Here is a 20630-nt window from a genome sequence, read left to right as displayed (position 1 = left end):
AAAATCATGTGAGAAACAAACCCTTCAAAATTATACCTTTAAGGAAAGATAGTTTCTTAGCAAGTATAAACCAATGGTTTGGACTGGGCAGGAAAATTCTAAGAAATTGATAGTTTCATTGTTTATAAGGAAGTCTCATCAAAATGTGATGATGAGAAACCCACTTGAAGTAAAAATGTATATCAGGATGAACTAAGAAGGTTGAAAAAATTGTTCTCTGCTTTATTAGTAAAAATGGTAATACCAATACCGGCTATCCTGAAATACAAGTCTTAACAAAAGTCCTTAATCTGAGCATTTTTTTTTTAAATTTTACTCTATGAATTACATTACAAAAACAGTAATAAAATAAAATTTAAAATGTTTAAATTTACTCTCTTTACCTAAATTTTGAAATTTAATATGAAAGTGTGCATTTAACCCCTGAATAGTGCTTACCAGTCCATAAAGAGTCAATTATTCTATTTTTTTAACATGAACATGTACAGTTAGTTACTTATATTTTACTCTTTACTTACAAACAACAACAACAAATACTTAAGTCCAACAAAAAATCAGTAACTAGAAACAAGTGAAAATCAATTTGCCCTGACCAGGGTTAATTACAAAATTTTTGGCTTACAGTTCTATTTTGAGATTATTGCTGTACTGCATGAGCTACTGAATTATTACAGCAGATAACTTGGAGCATTACACAATAACCTGAAAACAGCTCTAGCAGAGGAACTGATAGGTTGCCAGAAATAAATATTATAATATGAGATAGTACTTTTAATGTAGAACTATTCATACTATTGCTAATACAATTTTGTTGAGACAATGTTGAATTTTTCTACTTTTACAGTATCTTGCAGTTTTTACAAACCTACATAGCTTCAACAAAAGCGAAAGTAACAGAAATTTGAAACGTATATACTTAACTAAGTTTTTACAGCTGATTCTTACTTAATTTATAAGACTGAGCTCTTAATAAATTAAACCAATGCACTGTAAGTATTTTTATCAAAATTAGAATAGATGGTCATTCACAGGCTCATTTGTGTATTCTAATAGACTACTGAATTATTTAAATAATTTTTAATATGTTTATCTACATTATCATTTAAGTTGAAAACTTAGTCATTAGAAAATATCATCAGATGGCTTAAAGAATCTTTATAAAATTGTTTCATGGGGTCCATCAAGATAATATATTTGATTTTCTTTGCTCCATCAGCACCCAAAGCTACCTATTTAGGTTAATCTTGTTGACTAGGTATTGCATTTATAGCACACCCATGGCTCCAATGTATGAACTGCATTGATTGAGCAACAGATTATGCACTATAGATCCTCAGATTTGCATTAATGGCTCACTAGCTTCTAGGCTACATCCAATCAAAATATTTGACATTAACATTTTGCTACAATAAAATAGTATTTCTGAGAGATACTTACCTCTATTCAGGTAATAAATACCCTCAATTTCTGGCACCCTCTGTGAAATTTTATCTTGCCACTAGCCTTGAGGCTTCCACCTACGATCATGTAGCATTGCAGCATGCAAAAACTGCCTATCAATAGGAGGGTAACATGCCCTCCTAGGACAGGTGAAATTCCTCTATAATGTACAGCACAATCATCATTTTGAGATTAGGCTAAAAATGCACTGGCAGTGGGGAGAATGAGCTGGAATTGAAAGTGGAGGTATCTATCAGAAATACATTTTCAGCATAGGAAAATGTTAACTTCTAATACTATGCCTTACTTTTGCTCTCATAATAACTAAAATTCCATGTTAAGAAAGGTGTAGGAACCAGGGCAAAAGTTACCTAGATGAGCACTCTTTGGAAGATATTTGAAGAGAATCACTGGAATGAGATACCTTAATGTATAGGGTCACACTTGTGGGAATCTGCACCCAGTATAATTTTCGATTGTAGTGAAGATAACATCATGAAATTAAATGGAAAGTATGCTGGTCCAATCAGTAACAGGTTGTGCAAGATAGGGTAGAGTGTCTAGAGCAGGTCAGACCATAACTGGTGGGTCAACTCCTGTCCAAAATCAGGTGGTATTTGTCATTCAGTCCATGATAGGAGGAGAAGATTCCCAATTGTCTTCACCTCAAACCCAGAAAGCAGAAAGGAAAAGCAACTTCCATTACAATAACCTAAGCACAGCATCTACGTATGCAGACCTCGCACAAAAACACCAGTCACACAGAACCCAACATCAAGGTGAGAGTAGGACAGGGGAAAGCAAACATGGTAGGTCATCTCCACTTCAAAATAAGGCAGCATTGAACATTTTTCATTTGGTATGCAGTAGGAGAAGGGCCACTACCATTCACACATGTTTATTTTGGCTGACCCTATGTCAATACTACACCAGACTGTCTAGGAACTAGCATTCAGCAGTGGTAGGATGGGTGAAAGCCAAGGAATATGTGAATTGCATGTGGTGGATATGTCCAGTTGAAAACCAGGCAATAACAGGAATTTGTCTTCTGGTCCACAGTAGAAGAAGAATACATATCACCTACATTGGCAGAACACTACTGCCCTACTCTCAGTAAAGTGGAAGAGATCACACTCACGAGGAAGCCTCCATGGCCCACCACCCTAAAGGCTAGGAACTGGTATGTGGCAGAGACTCCCATACTTCACTGGAAGAAAGGGGAACAATGCAGTAGAGTTTGGATAGAAGACAGTGCACTCTAAGACAGTGCATAAAAGTCCTATTTGGGAAACAGGCTAGTCTCAATTTTCAACCAGGACTGAAGGGATAGACAGCTATATTGACACTGCTTTACTCATGATAATCAATGAATTGGTATGGTTTGGTAAGTACCTTACTTCTGAAGTAAAATACTGTGAGGAATTCTCTTGTGGGACACCTCACCTCATCAGTGAGTGGTATAAGCCTGTTAGTTCATATGGTGTGGACTTATAATGAAGTATACCTGGACAGTTACCACTTGCCGTTGAGCAGAATCTACAGATGTAGAAATAGGTCACTGTAAATGTAATATATATAAAAACAGAGAATTAACCCATTTTGAGATGGTAAGAGGTATGTAGAATGGTGACACAAAGAAGTTGTCATCTAGTAGAGCAGACAGCCAGAAGATGAAGACAATGTGAGACAAAGGTAAGTGAGGTAAGCCACATGCCAGTTTGCATGAACTCCTCCAATAGATGACAGAAAGAGTGACAAAGATAGAGGACAAGAAAGAGAGGGCAGGAAAAGGTTCAATAGAGGAAACCTTGGCTGAGCCAACCAGTAAGAAGTTTCCAGGATGACAAACACAGATTGTCAAGAATGCAGAAAAACACAAGAAAGAAGATGAGTATGAGAGAAAAACGGTTTATACCAGTTCTGATGGGATAAGACCCCAACTAAAGCTAAGAAAAGAAGAATATCCAAATGAAAGCACAGCACCTTGAACACCAGAGAAACAAAGGACCAAATCCATTGGTAGTATCTTGGTGGGCCTCAACAATTATCCATGACACCTGGAATAAGAGAAGCTATTAGATGTAATTCTATAGAATGTGCTCAGAAAAGAAGACTGATAGTGTTAAAACAGGAAAAGTGACTTTAAGTGTCTACCTGGTGACTGATATAGGAAACAGCCATGAGGGTGACTGTATTTATCATTAAGATATGCCTACAAGCTAGTCCAAAATTCAATTTACCACCAAAAGTTCCAAGAGGTGGATCTGATGGGATAATATGTCATTGTACCAATGACCCAAATTCATGTAAGAGTTGAGACATACTCTCCATCTCATCAAGGTGGCATCTGATCTGGTCATCAAATAGGGAAAATTAATGAAACCCAGACAAAATTATCACCAAGCTGTATTTGGTACCATTGGAAACAGAACTTTTCCACTGTAATAAAACCAAAATATACAAAGATCTGTTTTAGGAAAATCATATAATACACTGATAAGTTTGCTGATAGTGAATTTATATTTTATGCAATTTGAGTTATGCATCACAATATTAAGTATAAACATTTAATAATCAAATAAGCATTCATATGTTAGTGTGAATTCAAATAATAATAGTTCACTTAGAAAATATAAATGTATTACACAAATATATAAAAGGTAGGGGAGAACTTATTAAACAAATTTCCAAAGTATAGAAATCAGTATTCTGTTGTCTAGAATATTTAATTAAATCAACAAAATTTAATGTGTGGAAACTGATTTATTAGCACCAAATACTTTACAGAAGTAACATTTACTTTCCATTACAAACAACATCCTTTCTGTTAAAATAGTTAATGCTACAATTGGATGTGCAGGCACGTTCTGGAATTTTCATTGTTATCTCTCATGTGACTACAATCTGCAGAGGCTGGAGTCATTCTTAATTGAAATAAAAATACACTAATTTGACAGACATTCTTAATATATCCTCTCCCACAGTGACAACTTGATACAATGGAAGTGTACTAAAAATATGAATTCTGTCACAACAACAGAGCTATTGCCATGAAGAAAATGTGTGTTATGTGCCTGAGAGTTTTTTTTAAAATGAAGGAAATATATCGACTGACAATGAAAACTATCATGACTAAGAATGAACTGGATACTGTGTTACATTTCAGCCAACTCAGAGGTGACACTAAGTTGACTGTGCTATTGGAAAGTATATCAGGCACACCAGATAAATCTATTACTAATCTCATTCACCAAATATGTAGACAGAATTATACTTAAATAATAAATGAATTAAAACATCTGTATTCAGGAAGAAGCATCAAGTTATAAATGAACTGAACTGCAATCAGAGAGTGACGGTTTTTCTGCATAAATTCAGCTAAGTTGCAATGATGGAATTCAAATAGCCAATACACTGCCATTCTGAAAAAAAAACATTCTCACAGTGTGTAAAGAGAGGATTAACACTTGATGTGTTGATGCAGAAAGGCATTTACGACAGTGCTACGATTTTGTTGCTGCTGAAGCAATATTTCACAAGGCCTACCATTCTTGTTTCATGTTGTGATGACCTTTACAAGAAACAACAGAATATCAGCTGTTAGTTGGACAGTCTGAAAATAAAGATGTGATGGATGTTTTCATTGACTTGTGTAAGTGGCTTGAATCATGTAGTGATGTTGAACTGTACAGAGTGAATAACTTATGGGATCAAATGGCCAAAAGCTCCAACAAGTGTGGCATTATTGAAATCTCTTCCAGTAAAAGACTTAAATAAAAACTACAGGAAATATATGGTGGCAATGTCTTTTGCTGAAATGGAAGTAAAAAGTAGCATGGTATATTTTCATAACATGGCTGATTATATTATCAATGACAAATGGCATGCTGACAGAAAAAAACATCAAAGAGAATGCAAAGTGGATCATAAAAGCAGCAAGTAAAATTACCAGATCCAAAATTAAAGATAAAGTGTGCATCATGGACTCTTACTCAACAACTAAGAAAATCAGAGAGTGGATTCCACCTTGTCTGAAACTAATGATGTAAACATTACTGTCATCAGAGCTTAAACAAATTGGCACTAGCCAGTGCATTACAGACTAATCCAGACCACAATCTGTTATCCTTCAAATTCTTTTGGAGTTTGATGTTGAATTAGACAGTGTGTACAGATCAAAATGGTTGATCAATGAACTAGCAAGGTTGGGATTTTCAATTTCATAAGATAAAGTACAAAGGTACAAGCATTCTGCAATCCAAGTTGAAATGACTGAAGACACCTTGCCAGCAGAGAGCTTTCCTCGGAGTTTCACACAGTGGGTTGCTAATAACATGGACCATAGTGTGACATCAAGGAATATTTATGAAATAATTTGCATATTATATTCATGTGAATGTCCCTAACTTGAAGATGTTTAGTTGACATTTACATGATATCAAATCCTGAATGTTTATATTGATAACCTGTCCATTTACTGCCAAATGAAATTAGTTAGGTAATATAAGATTAATAAGTGAATACCAAAGAGTTAATTTGTATATACCTGTACCATTGGCATAATATTGATGATGGAATATAATTTTATTTCATTTTTGTGACAGGAATGCTAGCAAAAAGAAGTTATAATGTGATATCATTTTGGGTGGGTGTGATGTTTTATGGTGCAAAGCAACTGGTCTATCTGCACCAATATTGACTAAAAATAATTGTTATGAGATCATAAGCTTATATTTATCAATTAATGAATATTAATTAGTCAATTTGCATATTGAGATATTTCTTCAATGTTGATTTTTATGGAATTTGGATACATTACACATAATCAAATTCTGCTTCTAAAGATATCACATACAGCCTGATAATGATTTGTATCAGGTGCAGTGTTCCAACCACCTGACCAACCTGGAAACAAATGAGAAAAACATATATCCACTGTGGGAGTAGTTTTATCAAGTCACAAGGTGCAGTATTTAGCAAGAAAGAAAGACTATTGTGGACAAGGGATTCCAAGTAAGGATCAAGAGAATGTCCACTGTGCATGTAGCAAATGAGCATGACCCAAGAGGATATAGGATTCCAAGGAAGCCCAAGTCTCCAAAAGAGAGAGATAACATTTGACACAATAAGGTAAGAAGACACAGCATCAAAAATTAACTGCTCCATATCCATCAAAAGAAGAGTAGAATACAGGAATGAATTAACATTCAAATCAACAAGAAATGAAATCAGTGTGAGGCATGACTCTTTTACAATGAACCAACGAACCAAGAAATGCCACCTCCCAGAGGAGAAGAGCATGGTTGTAGAAGACTTGTCGAGATAGAACCAGACAAGAAAAGAAGCAACTGATACATCCATTTTGTTTATCCTAAAACCTGGGGTAAAACATTACTGTAGGGTGAGAAATTCTCCAAAGGGAAGATGACTGAGACATGAAAAATCCAAGACTTGACACATATCTATGTATTCTTCAAGAATCATGAAAAGATGGGAATAAAACCTAAAAAAAAAACAAGGAAGCCATTTAATAGTAAATGTAGCTATCAGGAACAATACCAGTAAGAAATAAGATCCCATAGGGAAAGGAAAAACAAGGGTTAAGTTGCCCTGAATTGGCCACAAATGGAGAGCAAAGGTATGTAAACCAAACAAAACAGGCCTTACTGACCCTAAGCCTATACGACAAACACTGCCAAGATTAGAAGTGCCAAAGTCTATGAGCTGTGGAAGGACAGTTGGAAAGTGATGACAGAGAGAAAAGAGGAAGCAGGAATAGAGATAGGCAAAGAAGGAGCACAGGAGAGATGAGAAACCAGTGAGGATAAGGCATAACATTGGCTTTCTGCCCAAAAATATGATACCAAAGATACAAACAGACTAGTAAAACAAAAAAGGCACATGGAAGGAGCCAGAAGAAATATAAGTGAGACAAAAACAGTTGAGTAACCGAGGCATCGTGCCTTAACCACTTAAGAAGTGAAAGTACCAAGGAAGATAAACACACCGTTATAGAATCTATACATGAATGAACATTCATCTAAAATCTCACAGGGAAATGATAGATTGCCATGTAACAAATAACAGAAAAGGGTAGTGTGTGAAAGGTAAAGGTAGGAAAACCTAATCCTAAAAAGGATGAAAAAAAAAAAGACCTCAAAATCTGAAAAAAAAAAATTCCAGAATTTAAGAGTCAAAGAAAAGCAACAGAACACAAAGTTGTGCCTTGTCAAATGAGGTATGTTTACCACAAAGCAGTTGTAAAAAATAACTGAATAGGTAAAAACATACCCAAAAATCCTAAGTCATGAGAGCAAGACAACATTACCCAAGATTTGGTAAAATTAGGGTGGGAAAAGGCAACAAAATCTCTTCTGTCATTAACAACAAATATAGGTGAAGGTACGTTGGGGAAGAAAGTTCAAGCTGTATGGAAAACTCCACACTGGCTGTAAAAAAGCCAACATTTCTTCCAATAGACAGAGACAAACTTAATAGCAATATTATTAGTAGGCTAGCATTAACAAAGTCACATTGTTTCACACCAGACAAAGTGTAAGTTACTGACAATTGTGAAATACTGTTTTTGTCGATACTTCCACAGAAAAATGCTTAATCTTATTGTTGTTACACACAAAACAAACTGAGAAGTGACTACTGTGTTCTACAGTATAGAATAAATCAGCTGCACTAGGAGGGTGAGCCACACTTCTATTAGTGGAGAGTTGTCACATGTTCATTTCAATGCTGCAGCTATACCACATGTAAACACATTGATGTTAGTTGGAAGCCTCAAGGCAAGTGGCAAGTGAAAATTAAACATATAGAGGGCAGCACAAATCTAGGAAAGCTATTACAGAAGATGAAGTAAGATATTATACCAGAAAATATGTTTAATTATCAAGATAACAGTATGGAAATAACATTCTAATTATACTGATTCATAAAAACTGTACGTTATTCACATTACACACAGTGAATACATTTAGGTACATATATTGATTCTTCTCAATCCATTTGTTTTAAGACAAAGTCATACTGCACTATCTGCTATGTTCACTGCAGATAATCAAATCCTGGATCTTAGTGCTGTATGACTGTAAACTTACCATTAACACATCAGGGAACAACTGCTACTTCATAATATTTAAATTAAGATTTAACCAAATCTTATGGAAAATTACTGAAGTAAAAATTACATAACATACTTTGATAAATTACACTTATGATTTTCCCATCAGTAATTTTCCATTAGATTTGGTCAAATCTTAATATCACACACACACACACACAAATACATATATAATATAAAAAATTTTATATAAGAAACAAAGTAAATATTTTTCTTAAAGCCACTTCACTTGTTTATTTGTCAATACCTAACACAAATATCATGTTGATCATATGTGAAAACAAAATTTTGTAAGCTGAAAGAAACTAGTTTGAAATAGATGAGTTTAAAACCAAAATAAATGGAAAATTTCAGTATTATTTACCAAGTTAGATTATTTATTTTACTGTATATACAAGAAGAAAACTTAATTGGATAACTAATAAACAGAACTTTCTAATTAATACCGTATTTTCTGGTTAATAAGCCGAATCGCCGAATAAGCCGAGGCCAATTTTCAGCTCTGAAAATGAGGGTTTTTGCTTATTACCGCCCAATAAGCCGAAGCCATTTTTAAGAAGTGACAAGTTTCTTCAAAATGATTTCTTAGTCTCATTTCAGCGTCAGCATGCATGTTGTGTGTGATCATTGGTGTTCTGTAGTAAAGCAGAACGTGTCGTATTGAGACAGAGATGGAATCAATATGTCATTCATTATTGGCTCCACTCACTGTAATTAGGTAACCAATGAAATTCCAGAAACAACGTTTCACTGTAGTCTTAACGTGCTTTGCTGATGGGACAAAATTACCGCCTATGGTAATTTTCAAAAGAAAAACATTTCCTAAGAAGAAGAAATTTCTGAAAGGAGTGATCGGCCAATAAGCCGACCCCCAAAAATCAGGTCCAAAATTTAGGGCCAGAAATTCGGGCTTATTAGGCGGAAAATACGGTATATACATAAACACGTAAAACTAGACACAACACAAATGTTTATATAATCATTAGACAGAAAGTTTACCCATAAATACTTGACAATGATGGTTGGGAAAGATTATCCCAACAATATTGCAATTCTTCTTTTGATATAATAAGAATAAAAATGAAACTCAAAACTTCCAGATTAAGAATAAAATTTAAATGCAACCAAGCTGTTGGATTTTTTAGTTTCAATGTCACAAAGTACCTTTTCCAATAAATCTAGATTACATACTTCAAATATCAAAGAAATGCAAGGTAAATTATATTTTGAGGTGGAATATACTCATGCAAAATCCAAACACTTACGGATTTTCAACCATTCGTTGACAGACTTTTGCCATTGTGCCTAAAGTCTCTGTTGTGTTTTCAATAGGAAGATCTTTATTGTCAACCACAAATTGAGTCGTTGCATCACTGAGCATTTTCAACATAGGTGTGGCATGAGCATAGAACAGAGACATTTTATTGGCTAATTCATTGGGAACTTCAAGTTCTTCGTCAATAGAATCCTATAACATCATGATAAAAGACTTTTACTGTGTGTTCTAGTGTAACACACTGGAAATCTCACATTCTTTAATAACAAAATTCTATAAAATCTAACTTGCATACTTTTATTAATTTCCATTAAATTCAATTACTAGAATACCAGTACCCTTCTATTCTTTAGTTTTTCATATGTCGATTGGAATTACTTAACTTTCAATAACAATGTTTCCAGGATAAAAACAGCCTTAACTTCTTTATTAAGCAAACAATGGCCTAATTTAATGAAGGTGCAACAATTATAAACTGCAAGTTTATACAAAAAATGTTACATTTCCATTTATATATGGAACTATGGAAGCTTAATAACACCGGATCGTTATAGTGACTGTGAAAGTTTTACAAACAATTTTGCTGATTCTTAATAAACCAAATTTAATTTTTGAAATCTAGAGATGACAATTAGTCTGTACAACCAAGGGCAGAAATCATACTAAATGTTTATTTCTGGAAAAAACAAAGTTGAATAACTTTCCACCCTATATCTCACTACATTTAAACTGAGAGCCTTGAATTCTCATAATGAAAAAAACACTTCAATTGCCTTCTTTCACAAGTGACCAATAAACACCTAAAAATCGTAGATTCTGACAATCAATTGCAACGTCTGTACTGATTTGTGGTATTACTGTTTATAAAATAGATGCTGATAAATTTAGCCAATTTATAAAAAGAAAATAGAAGATACATAGACAACTGCTGTCAAATCTAAAATATACTTATCAAAATTGTATGGAAATATGTTAATTAGTGCTCTTTTTCCTGCAGTTTTACCCACAATGCACTGAGATTAATTATTCCAGTTTGACATATTTTCACAATGGATGAATTCAAACATAAACCTGCTGATTGGTCAGATGTAGAATATAAGGACTGAATTATTTGGTTTAGAAAATACTTTGAAACTTCCATTCATTGTATGATTCTTGAACTTGTTTACTACTCTGTTATCTCAATAAACAGGTTTTTATTTTCGGTACTCATGATAATGTCCTGCTATTTTACTCCACATGTAAACAGTAACTTGTATTATACTAATTTATATCAGATATTATGCTTTTCTAAGGCTCACTATTCAAGCTGTTTAATGGATATTCTATTGCCTAAAGACATTTTTGAGAACGTTTTTGAATAGTTCAGCTTATACACGTTACACTGTTCAACAACAATTAAATATATAGCAATACTTGACGTCAACAACTAATGTGTGTCTTTAAGGTATATATACTCCATTATTTCTTTGTTACTTTCATTAATAGTATTGGCTAGAATGTTTAATGCATCTAATTTTATTATTTTAAACGTTTTTTATACTTTTGTTATAAAATTTTTTTTGCATTATTATCATAATACAGGTATTTAGAAATAACCTAAATCTCTTAAATTGGCTGAGCCACGAAATGTTATTGGGATTATGACCAAATATATTGTTAACAGCTACCCACTGATGAAACAATGCATTTTAACCCAATTTAGTACAAAAGGCATAGCTTTTCTATAAGTAGGTAGCTTGCTCTGATTGGAAATTAACAGTAATTGCTTTTAGGGTGAGGTATAAATGTACTCCAGATGTTAAGTAATAAGGTCAAAACTGCAACAGTATATATAGGATCAATAGCATATAAAATCATTACTTTGACAACAGATAAAAATCATTCAAGCCATGGAATACATAAGAAGTTTTAGGTTTGTGGCACACATATCTGATGGCTGCCCTAAATTAAAATCTTACATGATTTGCTAGTCGCAACCTACTAACTGTTCTTCTGTAGTAGCTGAAATCATTCTGTATTGCTGGATTCATCATCTAGAAAAGTGTGAAGAAATAAAAATATAAGATTTTAATAAGAAACTTCAATCAAATAAACATGTACCAAGTACTTTTAAAAACACCATCAATTTTTAGAATTAAGTTAATTTTCTTCTGCATAAAAATACACTTGTCAGTGTCACAAAGCACAGAACACTGACATTTTAACATTCTTGCAAATGCAAAATTACAAGTGGCTGTATCTGAGACACCAATCTCAGCAGCAGCATGGAAACTTAAGACAATTTCTCAGCATTAGAAAATTATACTGGCCTCATTAAAAAAGTACAGAAGTATAAAGACAAATGAATGCACACACTCAAACATTAGTATCCATTAATATCTTCAACATCAAGACAATACTTCGACCAGACCAGCAGCACAAACAACGTAACTTATTAATAAGCCTACAAATAAAAAAATAAAAGATTTTGTTACTCTTATTTTATAAGTGCAAAGCTACAGAAGGAACTATTTGCACTCTGTTCACTGTGCAGGGAATTAAACTTCAGGTTTTGAAGTTACAAGTCCTTAAAATTACCACTGACTCATGGGGTGGGGGGAAGAAATGTTAGAAATGTGATACGTTCTAGCTGTATATATGATATTAACAATCATAATTATACAAAGAACTTGAAGACAACTAATTTTATTTCTCTTTACAACTAAGAAACATGATAAAGCATGATTTTATGTTACATATTTTGTCCTTAATATTTACTTACTCATTGACTAGTAACTTTAAAGTGAGTGATTCATTTAAAAACTTAAAAGATAGATCCGTATTTTATAAAAGAAAGGCACAGTGATCATTAATAACTGCAAGACAGTAAAATCTGCTGTAGTTTTTACATACCCCTGGTTTAAATTGTATATTATTAAGTATTTAAAGCTACAGCATGAGCTCTTTATTTTATTAGATCTGTTACCCAAAAAAAAAGTCTTTGGTTATTCTGACTTTAAAGTTAATATTGGTAAAAATAATTTCTTTGAAATTCTAGACAATATTTACTCCAAGGAGATCCAGCATGTAATGAAATTTATAAATATTTATTAGATCAATTTAAGACTTCAAACTAATTGAACAGGTGCTTTACAAGTAGTAGCAGTACAGCTCCAAACATCTGGTTAAGCATTCATCTTATCTCATAAAGTTCAAAACTTGTTAATATGAAATAATGCCTACCTTTAGATCATCAAATTTCAGTACAAAGTCTAAAATCTCAGCAAACTGCTTGACTAATGCTTGCTGGCACTTTAGATGTTGAGAAGGAGACATAGGTCCTGAACATAGCTCCCATAAAACCTTTGGCACGGCTTCTCCTGAAAGGGGACTATATAAGTAACTGTTTTACTTTAGTGTTATCACCTAAGTTAATCTTATATTTCTCAATGGTTGCTCTAAATTTGTTTTACTTTAAAAAAATTGTAAAATCACACATTCAGAAAAATACTTTTTAAAGAAAATTCAGTCCTTTCTTCATCACTTTATTTGTTTCATGTATTTTCCCAAAGCTATACAGGGGCTATCTTACTAGCTGACTAAAAGGCAGCTAGTCAACAGCACCCTCCACCAACTTCTGGGCTCCTTCAGTCATATAATGAGATCTTAGTATCACTCTTATAACAAACCCTCACCCCCTGCTTGTACAGTCTACAGATTTATAAACCTAAATCAGCCCGATGTGGCATTGCTATAAGAAAAACACACACAATAAGAAACCATTGACGACAAGGTGTGGGGTGCAATTTTGCAGCAAAGGACGTGAACCATGGACCTCCAGATACAAAGTCCATCACATTTACAACTAGGCCATGCTTAGATCTTGTTCATCACCAAGGCCAGTTTTTCAAATACTCTTTAGATTTTAGTGATGTTGTATGCTTTGCATCTACTTCATCACCAGACACACTGAAAAGTGGCTAGAAGTGGGGAAACATTTCCCATAATTCCATCAGGAGGATCATACAATGACCGTGTTACTAAGCCTGAATAAAAACATTCTACTGACTCTTAATTATTTAAATTTCTGAATCATGGTGTTCCTGAAAACACTCCCAGAGTAGGTCTTCTAACTGTCAGTGGGCTTGTTCCATGTTTACAACTTCATATCATGATTTGGTGTTAAAATAATAATAAACTTAACTTTTGTTATTAGTTTGGCAATCTAATTTAATAACTTTCCAACTATAATCCAGCTACTTACTTACTTTCATTTCAGCTTATTACCTAATTGTTGAGAAAATTCATAAAACTGTCTCAGTTTAAAAACAAGTGGAAGAACAGATTCCCAAGCTCTTATCTGTTGGGTTGCATTTCGAGGATTTGCAATAGCCTGAAACAAAAAATAAAATATAAATAAATTAGGTACAGCATAAACATGTTTATCATCTTAATAATCACATTAAAAATTCCAACTTGAATCTATCATGAATGCACACAATGCTCTTATAACAAACCCTCAAAAAGTAGTCCCAAGTAAATAGTCCAACTTGAATCTATCATGAATGCACACAATGCTAGTCCTTACTCAAAAAAGCAGTACCAAGTTGGCAAAATAGGTAACTATTTTAAAACTACTGATGTTAAACACTAATCAGAATAAAATAATATGCTATTTCTACATGTTTAAAAAATTATAAGTTATTTTTACAGGATGAAAAATAAAAATAAGAACTTTTACTCTGGTTCTTTGTTTCTTTCATCACAAGTGTGAGAATGTTTGATGAACAATTAAGATATCTTGTTTTCTTTACAATGTTTGAATTTTAATCTGTTATTGTTTTAATTTGTATCTGGGTGTAGCTTGTCTGCTTTGGCTTTTTGTTATAATTCAATAAGCACAAGATATAGACCTTGAAAAGTAGACAATGATACCTCAAACCTGTGAACTCAAAATATCTAACACAACTAAAAATACAACCAAAGTTTTTCATACAACCATAAATTTTATTTTATTCTTTCCCCAAACATTCTCTATTGATATCTTTTTCATCTATGATGTGCTAAACTGTTAACCACACTACTTAATATTCTACCACTCAATGCCTAAGAGAAAAAGAAAAGCATGAAACACTGTCTAAGCTGAAGAAACATAACTCATGTTTGGTCAAATTGCACTTGATAAAACAGCATCAAGTTTCCATGGCTTATAATTAAAAAACATTTTTCTCCATAAGCCTCATGATTAGATGTATAGCATAGAGACTTTCATAAATCTTAAATTCCAAAAATTATAACTAAATATCATCTGAATTATGGTTGCATACGGAATAATTAAATCATTTAGAATTTGTTTTTGTAACCAAACCCTAAATATTACTTGTTTAATAATTTCAAACATAAAAAAAGGTGTACAATATATTAATCTGAAATAAAATTTCAATAGTTACGTATACATTTGCTGATTCTCAAGGGAGTATATAACAAGAACAGTAAACTAAATTTCTTAGCCTAAATACCTAACAGGAGGAAAACAATTTCTTTATCAGCCTTGAAAAGACAGGAGAGGAAAAAAAAACTAAGGTTATCAATTATATTAAATACAACAAAAGACCACAAATTACAGACACACTACTTAGAAACAGAAGAGCTGTTAGTTAAAGTAGCTACCAAGATGGTTAATTAGCCAGAAAACAGCTTAAATTATTCATCCTAGCAAAAATACTCTCCATGAGCACGTCTCTCAAACTGAACCTAAAAGTTCCTAAATTTGACTAAAATCTTTACTAACAAAAAATATCACCATTTACTGAGGCAATCTAGTAGGTTTCAAGACCATAACAGAACATATAGCATATCTGAACATGCTAGCCTACATGTACACAAACTTAGGCCTACCATTCATCCCAGCAAAATTACTCTCCATGAGCACGTCTCTCAAACTGAACCTAAAGGTTCCTAAATTTGACTAAAATCTTTACTAACAGAAAAATATCACCATTTACTGAGGCAATCTAGTAGGTTTCAAGGCCATAACAGAACATATTGCATATCTGAACATGCTAGCCTACATGTACACAAACTTAGGCCTACCATTCATCCTAGCAAAATTACTCTCCATGAGCACGTCTCTCAAACTGAACCTAAAAGTTCCTAAATTTGACTAAAATCTTTACTAAAAGAAAAATATTACCATTTACTGAGGCAATCTAGTAGGTTTCAAGGCCATAACAGAACATATAGCATATCTGAACATGCTAGCCTACATGTACACAAACTTAGACCTACCATTCGGATTTCATTTCCTGCCCCTTTGTACATTTGAAGCTCTTGCAGTACATCCCTGGAATGTTGTAGCACCTGCTGAACAATTAAATAAGTATCTTTCTCAGATTCAGAAGGCTGGGCATCTGGAACAGAACACAAACCATAATTATTTTTTTAATACCTTCACAAAAACATGTTAGATCTCTCTTAAGTCAAAGTAAACATTAAATGAAATTGAACAATCCTCTTATTTCTGAAATACTTATCTTCTGTGTTACTTTAACTTTTATCTCGTCATTTGTTCTCTCATTGCTTGCTGTTTTAATATACATAATTTCATATTTAAATTATTAGGTAATGTATGTTAATATAAAATTATGAGCATGTAAGGAACATTATTAACCATTTTAATAATTATTCTGGAAGAAATTATTATTATGTATTTTTTCAATATCAAATGTTGTAACTTAGAAAATCATAAATGTATTATCACTTACTAGCTGGGAAACCTTTACCCTGGAAGGAAGTTATATAAATTCATAAATAATAAAAGTGTCTTAGGACATGAAAAGTTGTTTCCTTTATATATATGTATTTTTTTAAAATGCCCATACAAACAGTAAAACACAAGATATGAAAAAATAAGTTTCCATTTATCTCCTCATGGACCTAACAAACCTACATGCCAAATTTGGTGAAGATCCATCAATAGGGGCAAAGAAGTGGGAAAAAAGAAAAAAAATCACATGTTACACGTTGCAAAATATTTACATGGACGTACAACAGACAGCACTATTATGTTTATATAGATGGCATCAGTGCACTAGATTTGTGTGAGACATATTCATGACATCGTATCTGCACCCTGAAAATAAAGAAAAGTTCTCCAATGACAGAAAACGGAGGAGAAACAGGAAAATTGTGACCCATATTGCAAATCTACATATACACAGAATAAAAATTTCCCAAGATTGGGGTTTGCACATAGCATAATAAAAAGTTTTTCCAGTGTCATGTAAGCAACAGTTCTATTATAGTATGACATGAAATTAAACTGGCAGTATTTATTCCTTCAGATACAGGTGTTTGTTGGTGCATAATCATTACACTACATAGATTTTCATACTGATATATACACATATTGATAATAACTTACATGTTTCTTAAGTACATCTTGGGCAGTCATCTGGAATGATGAAACTCAACAGTCACATAGTACTGGATGTACAAGGTGTTTATAATAGTCACATGGTGTTGGATGTACAATATATATATATATAACAGTCAGTTGGTATTAGATTTACAAGGTATTTATAACAGTAATATGATATTGGATGTATAAGGTATTTATAACAATGACATGGTACTGGAGGTACAAGGTGTTTATAACAGTTGCATGGTACTGGATGTACATAGCATTTATTCTCCACTCATTTTTGACAGAGTTATGTTAATTACTATAAATATGTAACACCAATATATGTTGAGCCATGACATATAAATAATTAACTGCAGAATTAGTTAAGTTTTCACTGGTGGATTCTCTCATTTATTTTTTATTAGTACAACATACACAGGCAATAACATGTAGGTGACAGCCTACTGTTTCCTGATTAGACTTGCCACTGAGCATGCAAATGTCACTTGTCCAGGGTTTATGAATTTTCTCATGTAACCTGTCATTATGTGTCAATAAACAGTTCCTGGGATTACCCAATATGTCTTTATAAATTAAGCTAGTCAAATATACTGTAGTTGATTTAATTGCCTTGTTAAAGAAATGCACCATTACCAACTGCATGGTACTACTATCTCTCAGTTTTCAGGAAGTGCACCATCACCCACTGCACGGTACTACCGTCTTTCAGTTTTCAGAAAGTATTGAAATTATCCTTCTATTCTAATATGTTACAAGACAGGATCACGTTTAAAATATTGGAACTGCTATTCAAAAGTTTTGAATCATACAGAAATGATAGGTCAACAAACAGTGGATAGGTGTCCAAGGGGTCACTAATGTTACTTCTATTTTTTAAATGAAGCAATAAGAGATGCCCTGAAAATTATAGGCAAATTAGTCTGAATTTCTGTAGTAGAAAAAAATATTTGAGGCTCTAAAAAAAAAGAAGAAGCTTCATAAAATAATTTTATGAAATATAAAATAAACCAACAACGTAAAATCTTTTATTATTCATTTGCTAATTTTTTAAAGGATGTTATTTGTTTTATAAGTGATGGTTAACATGTTTTTTGAAAAAGCTTTAATTGATTTCCTCTGAGATTAGCTAATAAAATTTACAAAAGTGGGAGCTGTAAAAAAGACTTTTTAACTGGATTTTACAGTGGCTGGATGAGAGAAAGTGAAAAATATTTTTATCAAATGAAGCCCAATCGAATTGGACCCTTATTACTAGTATAGTTCCTCAAAAGGTTATTGCTTCAGCCTTTGTTTTTTATTGTTTAAATTAACAATAATGAAATGAATATAATTATTAGATTAGTAAAGTTTGATAATATTAAACTCTTGGGTATTTGCAGATGTATTGATAATATTGAAGTACTACAGAATGAGTTGGAGCAATTAGCAAACTGGACAAATATTTGCTAATCACTGAAATTACAGAAAGAACAAGGCAGGGCCAGATTATTTATTAGGCACAATGCCTATGACCTACTAAAATTTGAGGGCCTATGAAAACTATGGGTCCAAAAAATTGTCCTTAAAAGTTAATCTTAGAGGGCTAAAGAAATAATAAGTATAGAAACATGAAATACACATTTTACTGTAAAAACTTAATTACATCTTTAAGTTATAAGATATATTTTTGTATACATGCATTAGTTTGTGTACTCACATTCACACAAACATATTTCACTACAAAGTCTCTTTTATTCCATAATTAATTCATACCAAGCCATTTTTAATATAATTCAATATATTACAGATTATTAGTATATTAGTGATAACGATGTTAATTCTTACAGTATCAGCACAGCTGCATCAATGTATACCTAAAACATCTATTAATTTATCTAACTTTTGGTTGAACTTGTACGGCTGGTTCTGCAAACAGAAGATGCCTATATCCTACAGTCCTCTTATCTGACACTGGTACAAGATAATGCATCAGATTTTCACAATTTGAATCACAAATTTAATATTAAAGAGAACACCCTCATATCATGACTACAGAAAAGAATAGTGGTAAATAAGTCACTCAGACCATAGAAGCAGCAATTTGTTGTTAGAAGAAAAGCTAACAGAATATTACGGTGTATTTAGATGTAACGATTACAAGTCTATACAGATCTATTTAAGCCTCACTTCCTGTGTACAGTCTAAGTTTCCTAGTTTAAAAAAAGTGTTGTGGGTTCAGAGTGCTACTAGGATGATTCTGGGAATGAAGAGGTTATTTTACAGAGATATATTGAGATCTCATTTATTGCTTCTGGAAAGACGGAGTAGGAGGTGATCTTACTGAAGCTTATGAAAATATCTGGTGATGTGAGGGGTTATACAGTTAAGCGTTGTGATTTCTGTATGCAGTATTCTGAATACCATAGTACTAAAGGACAAAAGCCTTAAGATTAAGTAAAAACAGGTTAGGCTCCAGATAAGATAACTATCTTCCTAACAGTGATTGATGTATGGAACAACTTCAAGTCAGTAGTAGTAGGAACTGACACTTTACGAAAGTCTGAAAAGGGAATCAATTATTTCTTTAGAAAAAGACAAAAAGGTAAGTTTAAATTTTTCATTTTCTCCATCCATCTATTCTAACAGAAAACCTGCTCAACAATTACAAATTACTGCCAAAACTATTTTGCAAAAAAAACTTGTTCATAATTCAGTATAACAAGTTTTAAACAAAAATATAGCTACAGACATGATCTTAGTAATCATTACTAATTGGAAGGGAAGGAACTTCTGAAAGGTATATTACCTCTATATGAATGAAAAAAGAAAATATACTGTAGGCGAATATTTCATATTACATAACTTAAGTTGAAACAAGAATTGTCATTATTCAGTATAGTCATATGAGTTTTTCAATTTTTCAGCAATGATCCTGTTCATTTAGTTGAAATAAAAAACACATGACCAATTATATTACAGGTTAAACACACTCCGTTCCACAAAAATTTGTATATAAATTGCTGCTTTTTATTATTATAACTTCTATATGAATCCACTGAATATATGTATTTCTTACTTTTACTGTGGTTTTCAATTACATGCAGAGAACATGAATGTATCTTTTGTTGTTGTTGTTTTAAATTAATTGTTCTGCTGAACACACTTATTGCAGATATCACAAACTTACCATCAGAAATTAATTTAATTTTTAATTTACAAACAAAGGTTAATATTTTATACAAAACTATACGCTTCTTAGAATTTGTCTTTACTGCCATTAAACAAATTTAAATAATCTGGAATATTAAAAACTGGTTGTGAAATATAAGTTCTAAATTAATATAAGAAGGAGTATATATAGCATATACAAACAGTGGAAGTTCTAAAGTATATTT

The 20630-nt window shown here is 32.5% G+C and overlaps 1 protein-coding gene across 4 annotated transcripts in view; it reads right to left on the bottom strand.

Moving 5' to 3' along the window:
• The window catches only part of LOC143230027 (CYFIP-related Rac1 interactor B-like), a 68205-nt gene that overhangs the window by 12857 nt on the left and 34718 nt on the right, over positions 1-20630 (bottom strand). For 2 of the 4 annotated variants that reach the window (XM_076462976.1, XM_076462975.1), the window contains exons 3-7: positions 16119-16240; positions 14118-14223; positions 13074-13210; positions 11810-11884; positions 9838-10040 (exon numbers count right to left, since the gene is read on the bottom strand). In XM_076462976.1, the coding sequence (XP_076319091.1) occupies positions 9838-10040; positions 11810-11884; positions 13074-13210; positions 14118-14223; positions 16119-16240 (643 nt within the window). Of the gene's footprint in view, positions 1-9837; positions 10041-11809; positions 11885-13073; positions 13211-14117; positions 14224-16118; positions 16241-16779; positions 16891-17253; positions 17284-20630 lie in introns of those variants that run through there. The other 2 variants (XM_076462978.1, XM_076462977.1) reach the window with 2 other exon arrangements.

This window comes from Tachypleus tridentatus, chromosome 10 (genome assembly GCF_004210375.1).
Source record: "Tachypleus tridentatus isolate NWPU-2018 chromosome 10, ASM421037v1, whole genome shotgun sequence".
NCBI lineage: Eukaryota > Metazoa > Arthropoda > Merostomata > Xiphosura > Limulidae > Tachypleus > Tachypleus tridentatus.
This window is presented reverse-complemented; position numbering and strand designations above follow the sequence as displayed.